The 17,387-nt window shown below is 32.9% G+C and overlaps 1 protein-coding gene across 2 annotated transcripts in view; it reads left to right on the top strand.

The window, feature by feature from the left end:
• Positions 1 to 1,815: 1,815 nt before the first annotated feature.
• LOC142323459 (KICSTOR complex protein SZT2-like) overlaps positions 1,816 to 17,387 on the top strand; it is a 342,875-nt gene continuing 327,303 nt past the window's right edge. For both annotated transcript variants that reach the window (XM_075363101.1, XM_075363100.1), the window contains exons 1-3: positions 1,816 to 2,063; positions 5,245 to 5,385; positions 16,284 to 16,466. In XM_075363101.1, coding sequence (XP_075219216.1) covers positions 2,013 to 2,063; positions 5,245 to 5,385; positions 16,284 to 16,466 — 375 coding nt within the window. In that variant the 5' untranslated portion in view covers positions 1,816 to 2,012. The remainder of the gene's footprint in view (positions 2,064 to 5,244; positions 5,386 to 16,283; positions 16,467 to 17,387) is intronic.

Genomic DNA, 17,387 nt, shown 5'->3' with positions numbered 1-17,387 from the left:
CTGATGTACAATTATACGAGTATAAATAGTCCTTAAAGCAGCTCGAAGGAATTCGTCTAGCTTATACAGAGAAAATCCATTTCTAAGAAAGGTTTAGACATCTCAATTTAATAAAAAAATAAATTAATCGAAGCTTTCTACTTCGGAGAGGCTGTCACGTTTTCTCGGTATTATTTCACTACGGTATCAATTCCTCATAAAGCAGCCAGTAGGGAGACTTGTTATTTAGATCATTTGTGTGCAGTAATTGAAAGATCAATTGAACAGGTCGAATGTTTATTATCTTGACTTTTACTAATTTGATTCAGTTAACAAGTACTCCACTCAATGATGAGTGTCAGATTGGCGCAGTCCGTTTGGCATATAAAGAGAATGCTTACTCAGCAGGGCCATACATTATTGAGGAGATCCACACCAATACCGGAAAGAAAATAACGCGACGTTCAGCACTGGAGTTTGACGCCTCACCACAGTTGACCACCACAGTAATTCTTCCCGCTTGCAAATGATTATTTTCAAACTATGTAAGTATTCATCTGATTGCTCTTTTCTGGCTTCAGACTCCTACCGCCTGATGACGAGTCAATACGATTATTTTAAAAAACTACTCTGAGGTTTAGGCTTGGTAGGCTGACCCATCCATCTTTTTGTCAACTCTTTAGAGTCAGAATATTAAGGTTGAAGCCTGCTTTTCTCTGTTGACTACTTACTTTTTTGTTGTCGCCCTTTCCTCAGGGCATTATTATTCATTGTGGCTCTTGACACTTGATGACAGGTCTGAAAGTACAGTACTCTCTGCTACCTCCTTTCATACAACGTACTTATCTTAAATTTGAAAAATTTTCTTCATGCCTTTTCGCTTACACTAATCCAGCAACGTGCTGAGAACTGCTATAAGGCAGTTCAAGTTTTAACTATATATCTTTTACTATCTTTAATTCTATATAGAGCTCTCTGTTAGCCACCCGGAAAGCGATTCCATGCAAGATTCCTTTTGGATAGTTAGTCACTTTGTTTTTTAATTGGTGGCTATATTGTTCAATTTCAGTGCTATCAGTACCTTGATTTTTCGAACGGTTTACTCAGTATTCTGCGTAACCCCTCACTTATAAAAATACTACAGGGAAGGAACTTGTCAGAGAGAATGAGCAGTCAGAATTTTCAAAGCATTTTTTCAATTTGTAGGTGCTATAGTCATCAATGAAGTCATAAGATATAAGGAGACCCTCACATAATGTAATTCCAATGGAGCACAGTTTCTGCATTAGTAGAACATCCAAATCAAGTATGTTTATTAATCTTAAGACTTGCAATGGCCGGCAATCTAGGAGTGTGCTCTATTCAGGCATTGAGTAAAACCTTCGAACAGGTCTTACGATACCACATTTTCATATATATATATATATATATATATATATATAGGAAGTAACTTGTTTCTCTTCTATTTTTTCGAAAGTCGAAGTAATGTATTCTCTTTTCGTAAAATTAAATTTATCTCAACGTAATAATTAAACTAACTCTCATTAACACTCTTTTGATTATATTTTGTTTCCTTTTAATTTCATCCATTTTTTCGTTTTAATTTAATTTTATAAAGGTTTGGTAGGATTAATAATCATATTGTTTAAAGTTAGTATGATTATTAATTATTCAGTCCGAAATGTTCTTTGCCAGTCTCAAATCATTTTATTTATTTTTTTCGTTTATATGTTTAAATAATCAGAAAGAAAGCACTTTAAATGATTATAAAAATATATTAATATTATAGTCGTAATAAGTTGTTACTGGCAACACTGGATGGCGTTCCGATTAAAACTTATGCGCTGTAGTTAAACACTGCTGAAAGGTTGAGGTTAAGATTATCATATCGATGTTCGTTTGAGACTGATAACAGAACGATATATAATCTGTTTAAGTATTGATATTTTGTTAATAGCTATCCATGATTATTTCTGAAAATGGAAAAATTGAATGTTTAGTATTTGGGTAAACATGCCACAGCAAAATTATGTATGATAAGAATGGCAGAACAAGGCGCCAAAGAGGAATTGAGACATACGGAGGTGAGATATGAAATATTATTTTTCTTAATATTTGTGTCATGATGAGTTATTTTACAAAGCCTATTAAAAGAAAAAAAGTGTTATTGTGAACTTAGATATGTCGTTTCCTTTCAGTAAGATAATTTGCCAAGAATTTTTGTTGTTTAAGTCATTGAATTTATAATTTATATGTATTTAGTAACTTAAACATTTTTTCTCTGCGATTCCTTTTAAGATTTTTTTTAAGGTTATTGTACAATTTTCTTTCCTGACTTGACTTGCTTTTCCGCTAGTAGATTCTAATCAAGTTGAAGTAGTATGTTCTTATTTATCCCATAGTACATTGACGTTATTTTGAACAGTTATTAGTTTTATTACTGTTTTTTTCCTGCTTGATAGAACATCAGAATGTCTGTGCCTCAAAAAATGTTTGATTTAATTTTCTGAACCCTGGGTACTTGGTTCATGGGGTTGAATAATTTTTTTAAAGATTTTTTCATATGCATCAATAAATAATAATATTATTTATTAGTCTCATTCTCAGTATTGTTAAATAATAATCTGAGCAGGAGAGGCACAAATGGTCTTAAGAGGATTTATCGTTACGGGGATGATGGCATCTTGTCATTTATGCATTCACTTTTAAGTACCGTTTGGAATCCACTGATGAATTATGTACATAAAGGTTCTCCTTTTGATAATCTTTTCTTTTTTAAAAATTCTTTGAATGCCTAATCTATCACAGATTCTCAGTTTCTTTAACAACAATGAAAAATTTATTTGTAATTAGTCTGGTTCTTTGCCTGGATGTTCAGTAGCAAAAGCATTAGAATATATAATTAAATTAATTACTGATGCTTTCGAAAATCAAAGATTTGTAGGTTTAGCTCCGTGTGATTTTATAAAGGCATTTGATGTTGTGTTTCCAAACTTCGTATATTTGTATCATATAGCAGTTTTTCAGGTCATATTTATCATAAAATAAGCAAGTAGTTTGTGTAAATGAGGTCATCTCAATGCTGAAAGAAGTTTAATGGTGTATTCCTTATAGGTCCATTCCTGGTCCCTTTCTCTTCTTTGTGATGGATACTAGAAGGTCAAGTTTGTATTTTTACTCTTCCTCAGATCAGAGATCCTAAAATACTGCTGTAATTTTTGGGGTTTTGTTTTTAAGACAATATCAATTGATAATCTTTATGAATCAGACAACTACTGAGAGGGCTGCTGCCCTCTTTCAGAATGTTCTGTAATTTGGCTTTTCCACAGGTACTTATCTTCTGCAGTAACAGTAGTGGTACAGTTTATATACTGATGAATTAGGTTGCAAGCTCTATGATCAAGAGTGTCTTCTGTAATTCTTGAAAGCAAGTGGAAAAAACCACTTTAATAATATATTATTGTTCAGTACTTATGTATTAACACCACCGCAGCTACAGATTTATTTAAAAACAAAGTAGTCAATCGGATTTTGGTGGAAAATGGGCCGATATAGAGTTTAACATACATTCAAAACAGTCTCTATTAATTTTAATAAATGGTTATTTATATTTATTTATTTTATTAACCAAACTTAATCTACGCTCGCTAACCTTGACTAATTAACAGGAGTGTTTTGATTAATTAAATAATAAATATTTGCAATAATTACTGAATTTATTAAATAAATACTCAAAAAATTACAGTGTTAATTAGTCAAGGTTAGCGAGCGAAGCGAGCGTAGGTTAAGTATGGTTAAATTATATTTATAAAATAAATAAATATAAATAACCATCTATTATAATTAATAAAGAGACTGTTCATTTTCCACCGAAATCCGATTGACTACTTTGTTTTTAAATAAAGCTGTAGCTGCAGTGGCGTTAATACGTAAGTTCCTATTGTTCTAGCAAACGCATAATTTTGTGGAGTATACATTGAGTGTTAATATAAAAGCTGTTAATTTTATTTGTGTCGGGGAGTGAGGTGCATTATGAGAAAGCTATTTCTCTAGAATCTTTTATTGTTAAGATATTAATTGATTTGTTGTATGCCTTGATGAAGCATTAAAATAAATTAGACAGTGGGCTTTCAACTTTTTGGAATATTTTCTTCTGTAGGGCCTTTCAGAGTTAATTATAAGCTCTCTTTAAATTGGAGCATTGTTGTGATTGGAGACTGCCTTAAAAAGATTAGTATGCTCTTGAAATGCATAATCAATTTATGCTGTGTTCTTTTAGTAATTTGTTTTTTTGCCAAATTTTGCTTGTAAAATTTTGTATTTTTTGAGTGTGTTGAGATTTTGGGGTTTATGTGCTGTAAAATTTTCATGTCGCTTAATGTTTTGTATTTAGAAATAGGATATAGATACAGACATTAACCACAATGTGGCAAACTTTATACATGTTACTTAAAAACCAGATCTCAGACTTAGAATCAGATCATTTAAGTGCATTGATATCTTAATATCTCAATGCACTTAAATGATGTGGAATTTAAAAATAATTTGGCAAAAACACATACTTTAAATTCTGCTTGATATGTCTTTTTGACTAAGCTTTTTTTTATCTAAGTCTTTTTCCCCACATGATGGCACCACTGTTTACAATGAATATCAATTCTTTCAGTCATATTAGATACATAGTTCAGATTTAAGAACCAAGTGATTAAGATGAGTTTCTAACAAGTGGAGATTTACTTGTTTGTAAATTATGGAACAAAGGATTTGCATTAAAACAAATTAAAAAAATTTTAATTTGGTTAAAAATGGAATAAAATGCAGTGAAGTATTAGAGAAAATGTTAGAGAAGGCTTTGGGCCAGGATGTTATGCTGATATGAAGGGTTTATGTCTAGTACAAGTGGTTTCAACAAGGGTGTGAAGACGTTGAGACAACACAAGAATATTGAAAGTTCTTGCACATCAACAGTCAATGAGAATATTGTGATCAATAGCTGTTGAATCGGTATTAGAGAAGTTGCTAAAGAGGTGGAAACCATTTTACAGAATTATGGAATATGATTTCATGTTGTAACTCTTCAAGCTGAGGGTAAACAAACACTTCTATCATGTACAGATAGATATTGGCATGAACTGCTGTTTCTGCAAAGAAAATAGGTTCAGTCACATGATTGTGAAGCAGTGTGCATCTAACAATAATTTTTGAGATATATATATATATGTATATGTAAAAGCAATTAACTTCTTAATGTTTTGTTTTAAACAGGGTTGTGTTCTTATTGCAAACTCCGTGTATTTATTGATGAGAAAAGGTTATCATGTATCCAGAAATGTAAGAATTCAGTGGTTCCTCCAGCATATCAATAAAAAAGTTACTTTACCTGATATTAACAGTTTTGGCTTGAAAGTAAGTCACAAGAGACTTTGTTATGGTATTAATCGTACATTATGATATTAATTATTTAATTCTAACCACTAACCTAATAAAGTAATTACCTTAATTTTATTTTTACTTACTAAAAACCTACATTTTATAGTCATGTGGAAAATGGATGTAAATATTCATTGTATTGTGTTTGTTTCTTAATTATTTTTTTCTAAGGAAAATTTAAAGGCTGTTGGGTTAATCTTTATGTATTTAAAGTGTTTGCAGTGGTTTACTAAATATTTATAATTTTGAGCACGTGTGCATACACACATTCACATGTGTTTGTATATATTTATGTAGTTTTAATAAACAGACTTTTTTTGTTAAAATGTGTAACATTGAGATTAATAAAAGCACACCAGAATAGCATGTATTACATAATAACATGTATGTTTCACTTGCTAAATGATCTGTTAAATGTTTTTCAACATATTAACCATCATTAAAGAATTATTATTAAAAAATTAAAATACCAGAATGTTGAAAACAGTTGTTGTATAACACCTCAAAGATAAAGACTTTTCCATTCATCAGATTTACAGAACAATAATGTTACATTCATGAACAGTTTTTAGTTTTTACAAGCCTTTAAACATTTTTGTTAACTTTTTAATATGATTCTTTAATGATGATTTAAAATTTTGTAGACAATGAGATAAACGTTAGTGTTATTGATTAAGAAAACTATCATTCTCATAATTAATTTTGTGGTTCATAGAAATATGTTCACCTTTATATTTGTAAACGTACAATCTTTCTTCATAGATTTAATTTCTAAAATTCTAAAATTATTATTTACATTTGTGATGGAAATCCATTGATTTAGCGTTTATCGTATCTCTCCACAGAAAATTAAGTAAAGTGAAGGGAGCTGACAATTTAAATATCTCATTTCATTTACATGGCCATCCTACCTAATTTACTGGTCTCATACTGTAACTTGATGAGTATTGCTTATCTTGCTAGGGATGGTATACTACCAGCCTTCTAATATCGTCTCTACTTTAGCGAGTTCACTATACAACTGATAGTTACCAAAACTCATGCAATTACTGTTTACATCTTGAATAATGTTATGGTTAATATAATGACTGAAAATATTAGATTTCTTTAAACTTAATTTTAATTAAAAATTTATTAAGTTTTAATAAATTATTTAAATGAAGTCTATTTAGATAAATATTTTATTGAAATTTAAATTCAGCCTATAATAAAATAAAATATCGTGTTATCTTGCACTTGTTATAGATGCAATTATCTGTTATGACAGATTTTCATGAATTCTGTTGACTTTGTGAGTCCATTTCTTCAACTCCTAATAATCTGACCGACAGAACCTCATCTTCTTAGTATTTCATCACTATTTTAAGCATTCAGTTTGATAATCAGTTGGTAGAGTTCAATATCCATGGCACATTCTTTATTCCAGAAATCATTTTTAACTTGTATCCTGCTGGCAACATTTTGACTATTTACTGGCATCAATAGAAGCAATCTTTTGTTCATTGAGACTGATTATATCTTTTTGAAATTAAAATATTACTTTAATCATATAAAATACAGGTATCATCTCAAAATTTTTTGATGGCTTTTAAAAAAATTTTTTTCATGGACTATTTTCTCTTAAGCAACAATTATCTACTATTGGTTGTCATCACCCACTTAAATTCTGTATTATTTAATGATACAGAATTAAATTAAGAAGTTTCTTTTTTAACTTCTTTAATTTTATAAGTAAATATTTTGTAAGGTTTTTCTAACAGTTGATGAATTAAAACTGTCAAATGTTATTACAGGTTTTTTTTTGTTGCTTTGTAGTCAGAGTATTAAAAAAAAAGACTGCCTCTATTTATTTGAAAATAGGTCTTCAACTTACTTTTTACATGTCTTAGTGCACTGACATACACTGGTAGCTTTACTGCAACTAACTTGAACTTGTTGCACTGGAATAAGGAAATTTTCATCTGATCCATGAAATTTTTTATTTTATTTCTAATCGCTGGATTCATAGATGAAAAATGTCACCAAATTTATCAAATGTAATATACAAACACTATTACTGTTATAGAAAATCCTTCTAAAAACTGCACACAAAAATGTAACTAAGCAAATAGCAACAAAGAAGCTGTATAGATATTACTTGGGTTTGCTCAAAATGGTTATAATAAAATCACAGTCTGCTTTCAACTAATAGAACTGTGCTTCAACTGGTTCTTAATCCATAATAAAAAATAAATTAAATTGCTTATTTACAAATTATTCATATTCATATAGCTCTGTTTTGGATTGTAGATAAACGTTTACTATAAAGGACATTGTGAATAATTAGTGAAGAGATTAGTTACAAAAATAATTTTATATGATAATATGCCCATGACGTGATTGTAGTAATTAGTTTTTACAATAAAATTGTATTTTTAAAAAATCATTTGTAATAGTGTTCTAACACTAAAAAGAGTGAGGAACCGCTTTAAAAATCCCCATAAGTAGTGTTGCCTCCACCCTGCACCTAAGCAGTGTTGGGCTTGCTAACAGGTTCCGCAGGGTGGTTATTAAGTGTGTATCTGTACCTGTGCATGACCGACTAATCCTCCACTCCTGGCAATTCTCCCCCTGGAACAGCTAGCAGAACATTAATTCAGGCGGGGTTAACGCCCACACACACAATTGGTCACTACAAGGAAACACCAAAACTATACCATCATGTTCATCACAAAACAGCACATCACAAAGGATATCAATAACAAAGGATACCAACCAATCACAAACACTCCCAACAGGCACATGAAACCTTGAACACACACACTACATGCCTACACACACGGGTACAGACCACACCAACACACACAGATATTGCAAAGAACTCAAGTGGGAGAGAAATACCAAGCACAAAAGGCACTCTCTAAAGAAGCGCTCATCAACTATGTATGCACTCGCCATGTACACACACTCTCACATGCCTAGAAAAACTGGCACTCAAATCACATACGTATCCATAACAGCCATCAGTTGTTTCTTCAGTGATGAGGGCGACATGCTCAGGCATTGGGAACGGAGTGTCTGTGGCCTCACTGCGCCAAGGTGACCCCCATGTGCTTGCAGGGGCCCCCCCAGGCTTTCAGCCACAGATCTGTCCATCTCCCCCTGTTGTCTTCTTCTCTGCTGGAACTCCTCCCATAGGCAGAGCTTGTCTGTCGCATTCCTAACATAACGATCCACCGCAGTCCACTTTTCCTCTCTGCTCATTAATATTTGCTGAGTGTCTTCCAGCTGGAACATATTTCCATAGCCCAGAGTATCTAATAACTCCTTTCGCTCTTCCCTGAAACGTGGACATCTGAAGTAGACATGCAGGGGGCTCTTCTCCTCTCCACACTCTGGACAGAGGTTGGTGTGGTCTAAAACCAAATTGGAACAGTATGCCCTAAATCCGCCATGGCCCACCAGAAACTGAGTGAGACAGTAACTCAGTGAGCCATGTGATCTCCTATACTAACCCTTGATGTTCCCGATGAGCCGGTGTGTCCACCGTTCCTTCGTGGACCAGTCCCATCGCTCCTGCCATTAGTCTGTTAGTTCTTCTATGTCATTGGCTAGCCATTTTTTATCTACAGGTCCCCTGTTCCCTCAATCTTCTCTGCAGTGATATCGTAAGGTTGATTGGGAGGTAACCCTCTAAAATCTCTGCAGCCTCTTTAGAAACTGTTTGATATGCCGATATTATCTTGAGGTAGCACCTCCTGTGCAATGCCTCCAGCCTGCCACAGTATCTGGCATACCTAACTGCACCTGCCCACAGCACCACACCATACAGCAGGGTGGAGTACGTCACCCAGGCCAGTAGTCTCCTCCACTGCTGTGTTGGCCCGCCAGTGTTTGGAAGTAGGCTGGTGATCAATCTCATCATCTTCTCAGCCCTGCTGAAAGCTTCTATAGCGTGCATGTTGAATCTGAGCCTGGAGAGTCTATCCAAGGCTTCAAGACATTTGATTGCTGGCTTGGAGGCAATCCTTCTACCTTCTATCACAAGTGTGATCATTCGCCTCTGTTTGGTGGAGGAGATCATCGCCTTTGTCGTTTTGGGGGCCAGCATCAACCCTGTTCCAGTCATCCATTACCTTATTGCTGTGTAGGAGTTGCCAGTCTTCCGTAGCCTCATGTTGTGTTCCCGCTTTGACAGCCAGGGCCAAGTCATCTGCATAGCCCATTATTTTAACATCTTGTGGTAGAGCCACCCAAAATACGCCGTCATAGGCAAGGTTTCAGAGAGTCGGTCCAAGAACCGACCCCTGGGGGATCCCCTTGTCAAGTGTCCTTTCCACCAATCTATCCTGTACACGGCACTCCAATCTGCATCCAACAAGATATGAGTGCACCATCACTCGTAAATACTGCGTGACTCTGTATCTCTCTAATGATTCAATTATAGCAGCGTGGGCTGTGCAATTAAATGCGTTCCTGATGTCTCGCATTACTAGGATGCACATCCTTTTTCCAGGTCCTCTCACCACCCTCCTCACTGCCTCACAAACATTGGCCACAGCATCCAAGGCAGACCTGTCTTTGCGAAATCCATATTGACAGATGGGGAGTTTGCCTGCCTCCTCTACTGCTCCTGATATTCTCTGTTGTAACATGCCCTCTAGCACCTTGGCTAAGGCATCTATGATCGCCAGTGGCCAGTACGAGGATAAAAGTGCTGGGTTTCTCCCAGGTTTGGGGACCAGTACCAGCTGCTGAAGCCTCCATCTAGCTGGGAAAATGCCCTCTGCCAAACAGGTGTTGAAAACCGCCAATATCGTCACTGGATCAGTCCTTACAGCCAGCCTAATCACCAGACCCGGCTGGCAGTATTCTCGATGCTGCAGTGTCAAGCTTTTCATGAGTGAGGGGGGCAGGAGCTCCATGTCATCACTGTTATTATTGTTATTGTCCACCAGTTCTTCCCACAGGGAAAGAGGCCTTCTATAATGTTTCTTATTTCCTGCTCTTCCTTGTAATTGGGGCTCATGGTCTTATTGCTCTCTTCACAAGTATGCCGTATGGCTGCCCCCACGGGTTTGCATCCACTTACATTCCCTGTACTGGGCCGTACATATTAGTCCCAGGGAGTGGAGATGCAGATCCTGGTCATCATCCTTCTAGCCGCAAGGCATTCCTGTTTTGATTTAGCAATCTCAGGGGACCAGTAAAAAGTTGGAGAATGCTCCTTCCATTGTATTTGTGTGGGAGACAGGCACATGCCTCCTTTCATTCTGCCGAATTGGCCTCACATCACCACGGAAATTGAGCGCCCCGACGAAAACATCAGGGTCCAAGATCCTGGTGCTCTACCCATTAAATGCAGGTGGGCATTCCCTTCTTAGTCCATCATCAGAGATCAGAGATTGTCGTAAGGACCGCCTGGTTGTCGCTGCCTGTGAGCCTCTTCCACACCCACCCAGAAATGCATGAGACAAACATGAGGTCCACAATGGAACACCTCCTAAAGGTAAATGCTCTGCCTTCATTTAAGCACACGAGCACATGACCTCACTATATCACATGACTTCACTGTATCATAGTGTCGATCATCAACTTATAATGAAGGCCTGTATACTTACTAATAGAAAAGTAAGTTATCAATTTATAATTTAGTTTGTAAAATTTAATTTCCTTGTTTTATTCAAATGCACACAGTGCTCAGTACATTTTCTTTTAGATATTGTGTGTAAATCTAAGGATCTTATATCTCTCCACAGTGTCATTTCTGATATTTTTTATTTGTTTCTGTATTATTTATTATTAATGTCACAGTTCTTCCAGTGGTCGTACCTATATGGTATAATGATTACTATTGTAATTTTACTTTATGTATTTTCATTTCTTAAGATTTGACAGTATATGAAATTTATTAAATTTAGAAGTTTGCTGTGAAATTATTTGTACCAGCTATTGGAGTAATGTGATTGGTTTTAGAAATTGTGATTTTATGCTGTGACTTTCTGAAATTTGTTCAGTTGTTTATTTATTGGGTGATTTTGAATAAATGACAGTTTGATAGCGCAGAGGTCATCTAGATCTTTCTTTAAGTAGCATGCAAATTCTCTATCAAGACTGTCTGGAAAAAAGTATTCCCGTGATGTTTTAAAGCCATTATCTTATTAATAAAATTTTTTTATATTCATTTGCATTAAGTGTTTTTCTTTCATTTCACTTATTTTTCTTTACAGCTGGATGTAGGTTTCAAAATCCTGGTAGACGACTCTAAATTCTATTAAAAAAAAAAGCTCTCATTAGGGCTCCTCTTATTGTCTGTAACGACTGAATCCCCTGCATTAATTTTACTATTGTCTAGAGCATGAATGGCTTCTAAATTCTGATTGTTTTAATACCAATATGAAGTGATTTATTACCATTGACCATTTTTGAAAGATTTATCCATCTCTGTTTTCAGAACCAATTGCACTTGCTTTCAAGTATCTGTGAAAATCCCAACTCTTTACTGCCTGCCAGTCATTTATACGGCTTAAATTGACACTTGTACAAGCTCTATGAAACCGTACCCGACAACCAGCACATTCAATTCTGCAGCTCTTGCCATTAGTATTCCCACTGCATAACTTACAACAGTGTTTAACATTATTGTAAGGTGTTATGGATTTTATACTGTAATTATATTGTTAGTAACTAAAATTTATTTATGAAATTTATACTCATTACAAATTATATGGGTATAGATTTTGTACTTAATATATTAATTATTACAAATTTTAGGAACATAAACTTTGCAGTTATTATAAAGTGAGTCAGTACATATGAAGGAACCCTCCGGGTTGGTCTAGTGGTTAACGCGTCTTCCCAAATCTGCTGATTTGGAAGTCGAGAGTCACAGCGTTCAAGTCCTAGTAAAGCCAGTTATTTTACATGGATTTGAATACTAGATCGTGGATACTGGTGTTCTTTGGTGGTTGGGTTTTAATTAACCATACATCTCAGGAATGGTCGAACTGAGAATGTACAAGACTACACTTCATTTACACTCATACATATCATCTTCATTCATCCTCTGAAGAATTATCTAAACGGTAGTTACCGGAGGCTAAACAGGAAAAAGAAAGAAAAAGAAAAGTACATATGAAGGAAAGGATAGAAAGCTAATAATTATATAGTATATTTTGACCTGTAAAATAAATAAAAAGAGTTTTAAATATATGTAATAGGGAGTAATACACAACTTAAGTGTAATTTCATTATCAGAGTTCACTGTTCTATTTAACTTTCTAGTAATATTTACTTATGTCACTGAACAGCAGGAATTGACGATAAAAACATTGTTATTTACATTGAAGACTGCTGTTATCTTATTGATAAAATTTTATTTTTGACATTAAATCTGTTTCTCAAAAATTCCTTTCATGTATTTAAAATAAATCTCATTTAAATCATTAATTTTTAAATAAATGTTTATAAATAGGTATTTTTGGGCCAAATTTAATTTTAAGTTTTTAAAACTTTGGAAATCATTCAACAGTGGTTATGAAAGCCCCATCAAATTTAATGCTGTTACAAGATCTTGTTTCTCAACTGAAATTTATTAGAATTTGAGTAATGAGTATTTCCTTCTGAAACTTTTATCTTGGGAACTCAAGATTCAAGAAATTTTTTATTTGTATTTAAAACACCTATCTAGCTTATATCTGTAAGGTATTTAGTAATTATGTTAATCACCTCTTTCCCATGATTTCATTACTTTAACTTATCTTTGTGATAATATATTAAATAATGAAAGCTTTTTTTGTATATTTTAAATTTATTATTATATTAATCCGATCAATCCAAGTACGGAATAATAAAAATGTATTACTTCTACTACTGTACTTGGGTTGATCAGATTAATATAATTTGTATAGTGCAGAGGAATATGATTCTCTAAAGGATCAATTTTAGAAAAATAATGTATATAAATTGATTTATTTATTGTGTTTATTTTATTAGATCAACCAAAATACATATTATATAATATAAAAGTATATATATATATATATATATATAAAAATAAATTTTATGTTATGCATGCATGCACTTATGAATGTGTGTACACATTCACAACTTTACTTTTAATCTGGCTATTATAAATAACATTTCTTAATTTTAAACATTAAAAATATTAATCTAAAAATCCACGAGAATATTCATCGATTAAAACATGTAGCTTAAAATAAATTGGAAAATAAAACTTTATTCTTTAAAGTCAAAACTTAATTGTACTCGCTCAAAAGTGCATGAAAATTTTTTTCTTAAGTGTTGAACTTTTATCACAGCTCACTGACGTCAGTATAGATGTGTAAAAATGACACGATATTAAAATCATTGCCATAACTGTGAACATACATTGAAATGAATTTAAATAATTCTTGACATTATATAAATTTAGATAGATATCCATCTTTCATATAACATTTTCTCTTGACTTTAAGAAATTTACACATTTTTTATTTTATTAGTGATATAAAATCGTGCTGATATTCATGTAAAATCTGAATTCTTAGGAAAAGCTGTTTAACAATCAGCCAACCTGCAACTGATTCTTTGGTCAGGTCATTTTAATTACTAAGCAGAAAATTGTAAAGAAATTAGACCTATAATGCTTTTTGAGACATGGAATGCATCTAGACTTGGCTACAAACAGGCATCTTTATATAGCAAATTGTCAATAGCCTTAGGAAATGTACACCATGATAGAGAGATCTTATTTCTTTGTATTCCTTCAGTATTTTTGTGATTTCATACAGATCAGTTATATTCAAGATGCTTCCCAACTGGCAGCTTATACAGAACGAGGAGCCATTTAAGATCAGTGAAGTGCCTGTCAAGCCACACAATACTAGTCTCAAATTCTCTCTTGCCTTCAAGATTGTGCTTACAATATGCTCAATAAAAAATGACCCTTGTTTAAACAAGATCTAGGTATTTAAGGTAAAACATCCTTTGTTATTGCAGATACCTAGGCAATAAAGATGGAATTGCACATTAGTTTTCCTTATATATGTTTAGAGAACAATTTTGTCAAGAGATAAATGGCATTTTATTCTTTATTGACCCCTCAAGTAAATCATTAATGCTTTCTGTGAAGAGATTTTTGAATTGAAAGCAGAAAGCAACAGTAGTCAATGGACACATTGTCCTATGGTATTAATAAAAAGAAGAAACAAATAGAAACCCAGGTTGGGTCCTAGATAAACTCTTATGATCTCATACTCATCAGAAGTCTTATTATTTTAGGTTCTCTCACTCATTTAAGATTGGACCTGTATATTAGAGCTGAAAAAACCAAATGGTGATAGTATCTTAAGTAGAATTATATAGGGGATTTGTAAATATCGCAATATCCCAATATAATAATATTGGAAGTCCAGGTGGATGATATCAACCTGGGCCTGTCTCTTCATAATAACCTACAGTAGAGAAAAATCTCTTAATTTAGTGGCTGTTGTTTGGTTAATATAAAACTGTGTTTGTAAGAAGCTCAATGTGGTTCATGTTGTGCTTCCAGAATAAAAGATGGAATGGTTCGTGGTTTATATTGTAGTTACATAAAAGATTATGAATAAGAAATTTAAAATGTTTGTGAATAATTTCCAGAACTAAAATTGAATAATGAGCTCCAGTCATTTATCCATTGTTTGGCATCAAATTTACACTTTTCAACTCTGTACAGTTTGGGAAAGTTTTTGTAGACAAAGCTATGGTTAAAATTATTTTATAAAACAAGAGGCAGAGAATTCTGTAATTTCATGTACAGTCAAGGGTAAAATACAACACATGGGTGCAACAACCACATGGAAATTCAGCTTACTAACAAATTAGTATCCAAAGAGTTTAATAATGACAGATCATCAAATATAACTTTAGATGTCTTATCTGGTACACTATGCAGAGTATACTGTAAACAATTTATGTATTTTTGGCTGGTCATAGATTATTTCAACATTCCACTTTCAAAGCTTTTCCTTTAACTATCAAGCACTAGTTTAACTCTTCCTTTAATTAAATATGTACTAAATCAAGTTTACTTTATAGGTTTTTTTTTTTAGCTGGTAAGGCCTTCGATTTTCTGTTGAAAGCAAGAATAATCATTGTTTTTTGCTAATGCATATTTGACTTAATCTTTATCTATCAATCATCTAAAATCTGGGATGTGCTTTTCTGATGACTTTTTATCAGGGTTTTACCAAGTCATCTAGTAAAATGCTTACACTATATGTTTAGGTTTGGTAACATCAAAATGGGGATGTAGAATACTGATAAAGCAAGTAGTGGTGACATTGATCTCAATCCTATTGATCTATTCTGCTCTCTCTCTCTCTCTCTCTCGTGTATATATATATATGTATATATGTACCATGGAAGTAGTACTCTTTATTAAGCCCTAAGTGGTAGGCAGCTGAAGCATGGAAATTGACAGACTTAGTACACATACCATTAACTATTTGGTAAAAATAGAGACATTAATCATAATGTAAATGCAGTCAGGTAATTTGGGGGGAGGTATAACATTTTTATATTCTTGGACACTTATGAGCTCGTTATGGGCAAGTATATATCGACTACTCATTGTTATAAACTTCAATATTGGCAAGTCAGTGTGTTATAGCCAAATCTATTGTTTGTGAAATAGTTAATATATAAAATAAAATTACTGTGGTTCCATTTTATAATAGAGTATTTTTGTGTGCATAGTTTTTATACATCACTTCATTGTCATGGATTGTCTGTAATATATGTAGTTTGTAGTTAATGGAGGTGGTCCTATGTTATATGGATAAATAACATTTATATTGATCTGATATTAATATAAATCCGTGTATTTGTGTAATATCGATTTTTTTTCCTAGAAAAAATCAGAATCGGAATTAGTAATCTTATCAGTAGTTCCATCTGAAACACCTCCAGAATGGAAGCCAGAAACAAGTCACCATTACCAGTATTTAATAACTCCTGGAACAGAAGTGATATTTCTCAGTGAAACGTACAGTAGTGTTTATTGCCTCGATATGAGTCCATCAGTATCCACTGTAGTGAGTATTAAATTTATTGTATAGATTGATTGTGAATTAATTTGTTATATTGTTTAAATTCTTGCAATGTATGCTTTCTTATAATAAGTTTATTATAATGATAATAAAATTTTACTGGGTAATATCAATTTTGTTTATCATATATAGAATTATTTTATTATCATAAGATATATTTGGTATTTAAATCTGTTGTAACTATGCTTGGAAACTATCTTATACTATATGCTTGTAACTATCTTATTATCATAAGATATATTTGGTATTTAAATCTGTTGTAACTATGCTTGGATTGCCCAAAAGAGAGCTGAAGCTTTTCTGATTGAAAAAATGGGAGGCCTTTTTTGAATCATTTTATGAATGCGCTGTAAATTGTTGAGCAAAGAGAAAGTGAATTCTGATTACATCGTGGCCTGAAATGATCTACTGTAATCACTTTCATTGTTATTCAGATGTACATCATTCACATATGGGATGGGATATGTGAAAGAAATAATTTATTATTATCAGAATTTATCCTGACATATTTTATATTCATTGTGGATTACATTCACATCTGATATGAAGGAAGATATGGAAATTGCCATTTAAGTACACAGACTGTTTCCTCAAATTTAAAACAGTTGTTGAGTGTCTGCCCAACTTTGTAATGAAAATGGTTATTCAGTAATAAAGTAACAGAAATGCTGTCAGTTTTGTTAAAAAGCAAAACGTAAAAACACTTCTTTGTTTTTTAAAGTACCCTAAACAATATAAATTAGTTATGATATAATTAAGCATGATATTAATTTAAAGGTATGTTAAAGAAATATTCTGTTTTTAGCAGCCTTAATAATATCTAAATTGAGGTTTAACAAAAAATCTTTGGAAATTGTTCTGATAAAACCCTTCTTTTTAGAGATAATTGAAAAAAAATTCCCTCTC

The sequence above is a fragment of the Lycorma delicatula genome, chromosome 4 (assembly GCF_047948215.1).
Source record: "Lycorma delicatula isolate Av1 chromosome 4, ASM4794821v1, whole genome shotgun sequence".
Classification (NCBI taxonomy): Eukaryota; Metazoa; Arthropoda; class Insecta; order Hemiptera; family Fulgoridae; genus Lycorma; species Lycorma delicatula.
This window is presented reverse-complemented; position numbering and strand designations above follow the sequence as displayed.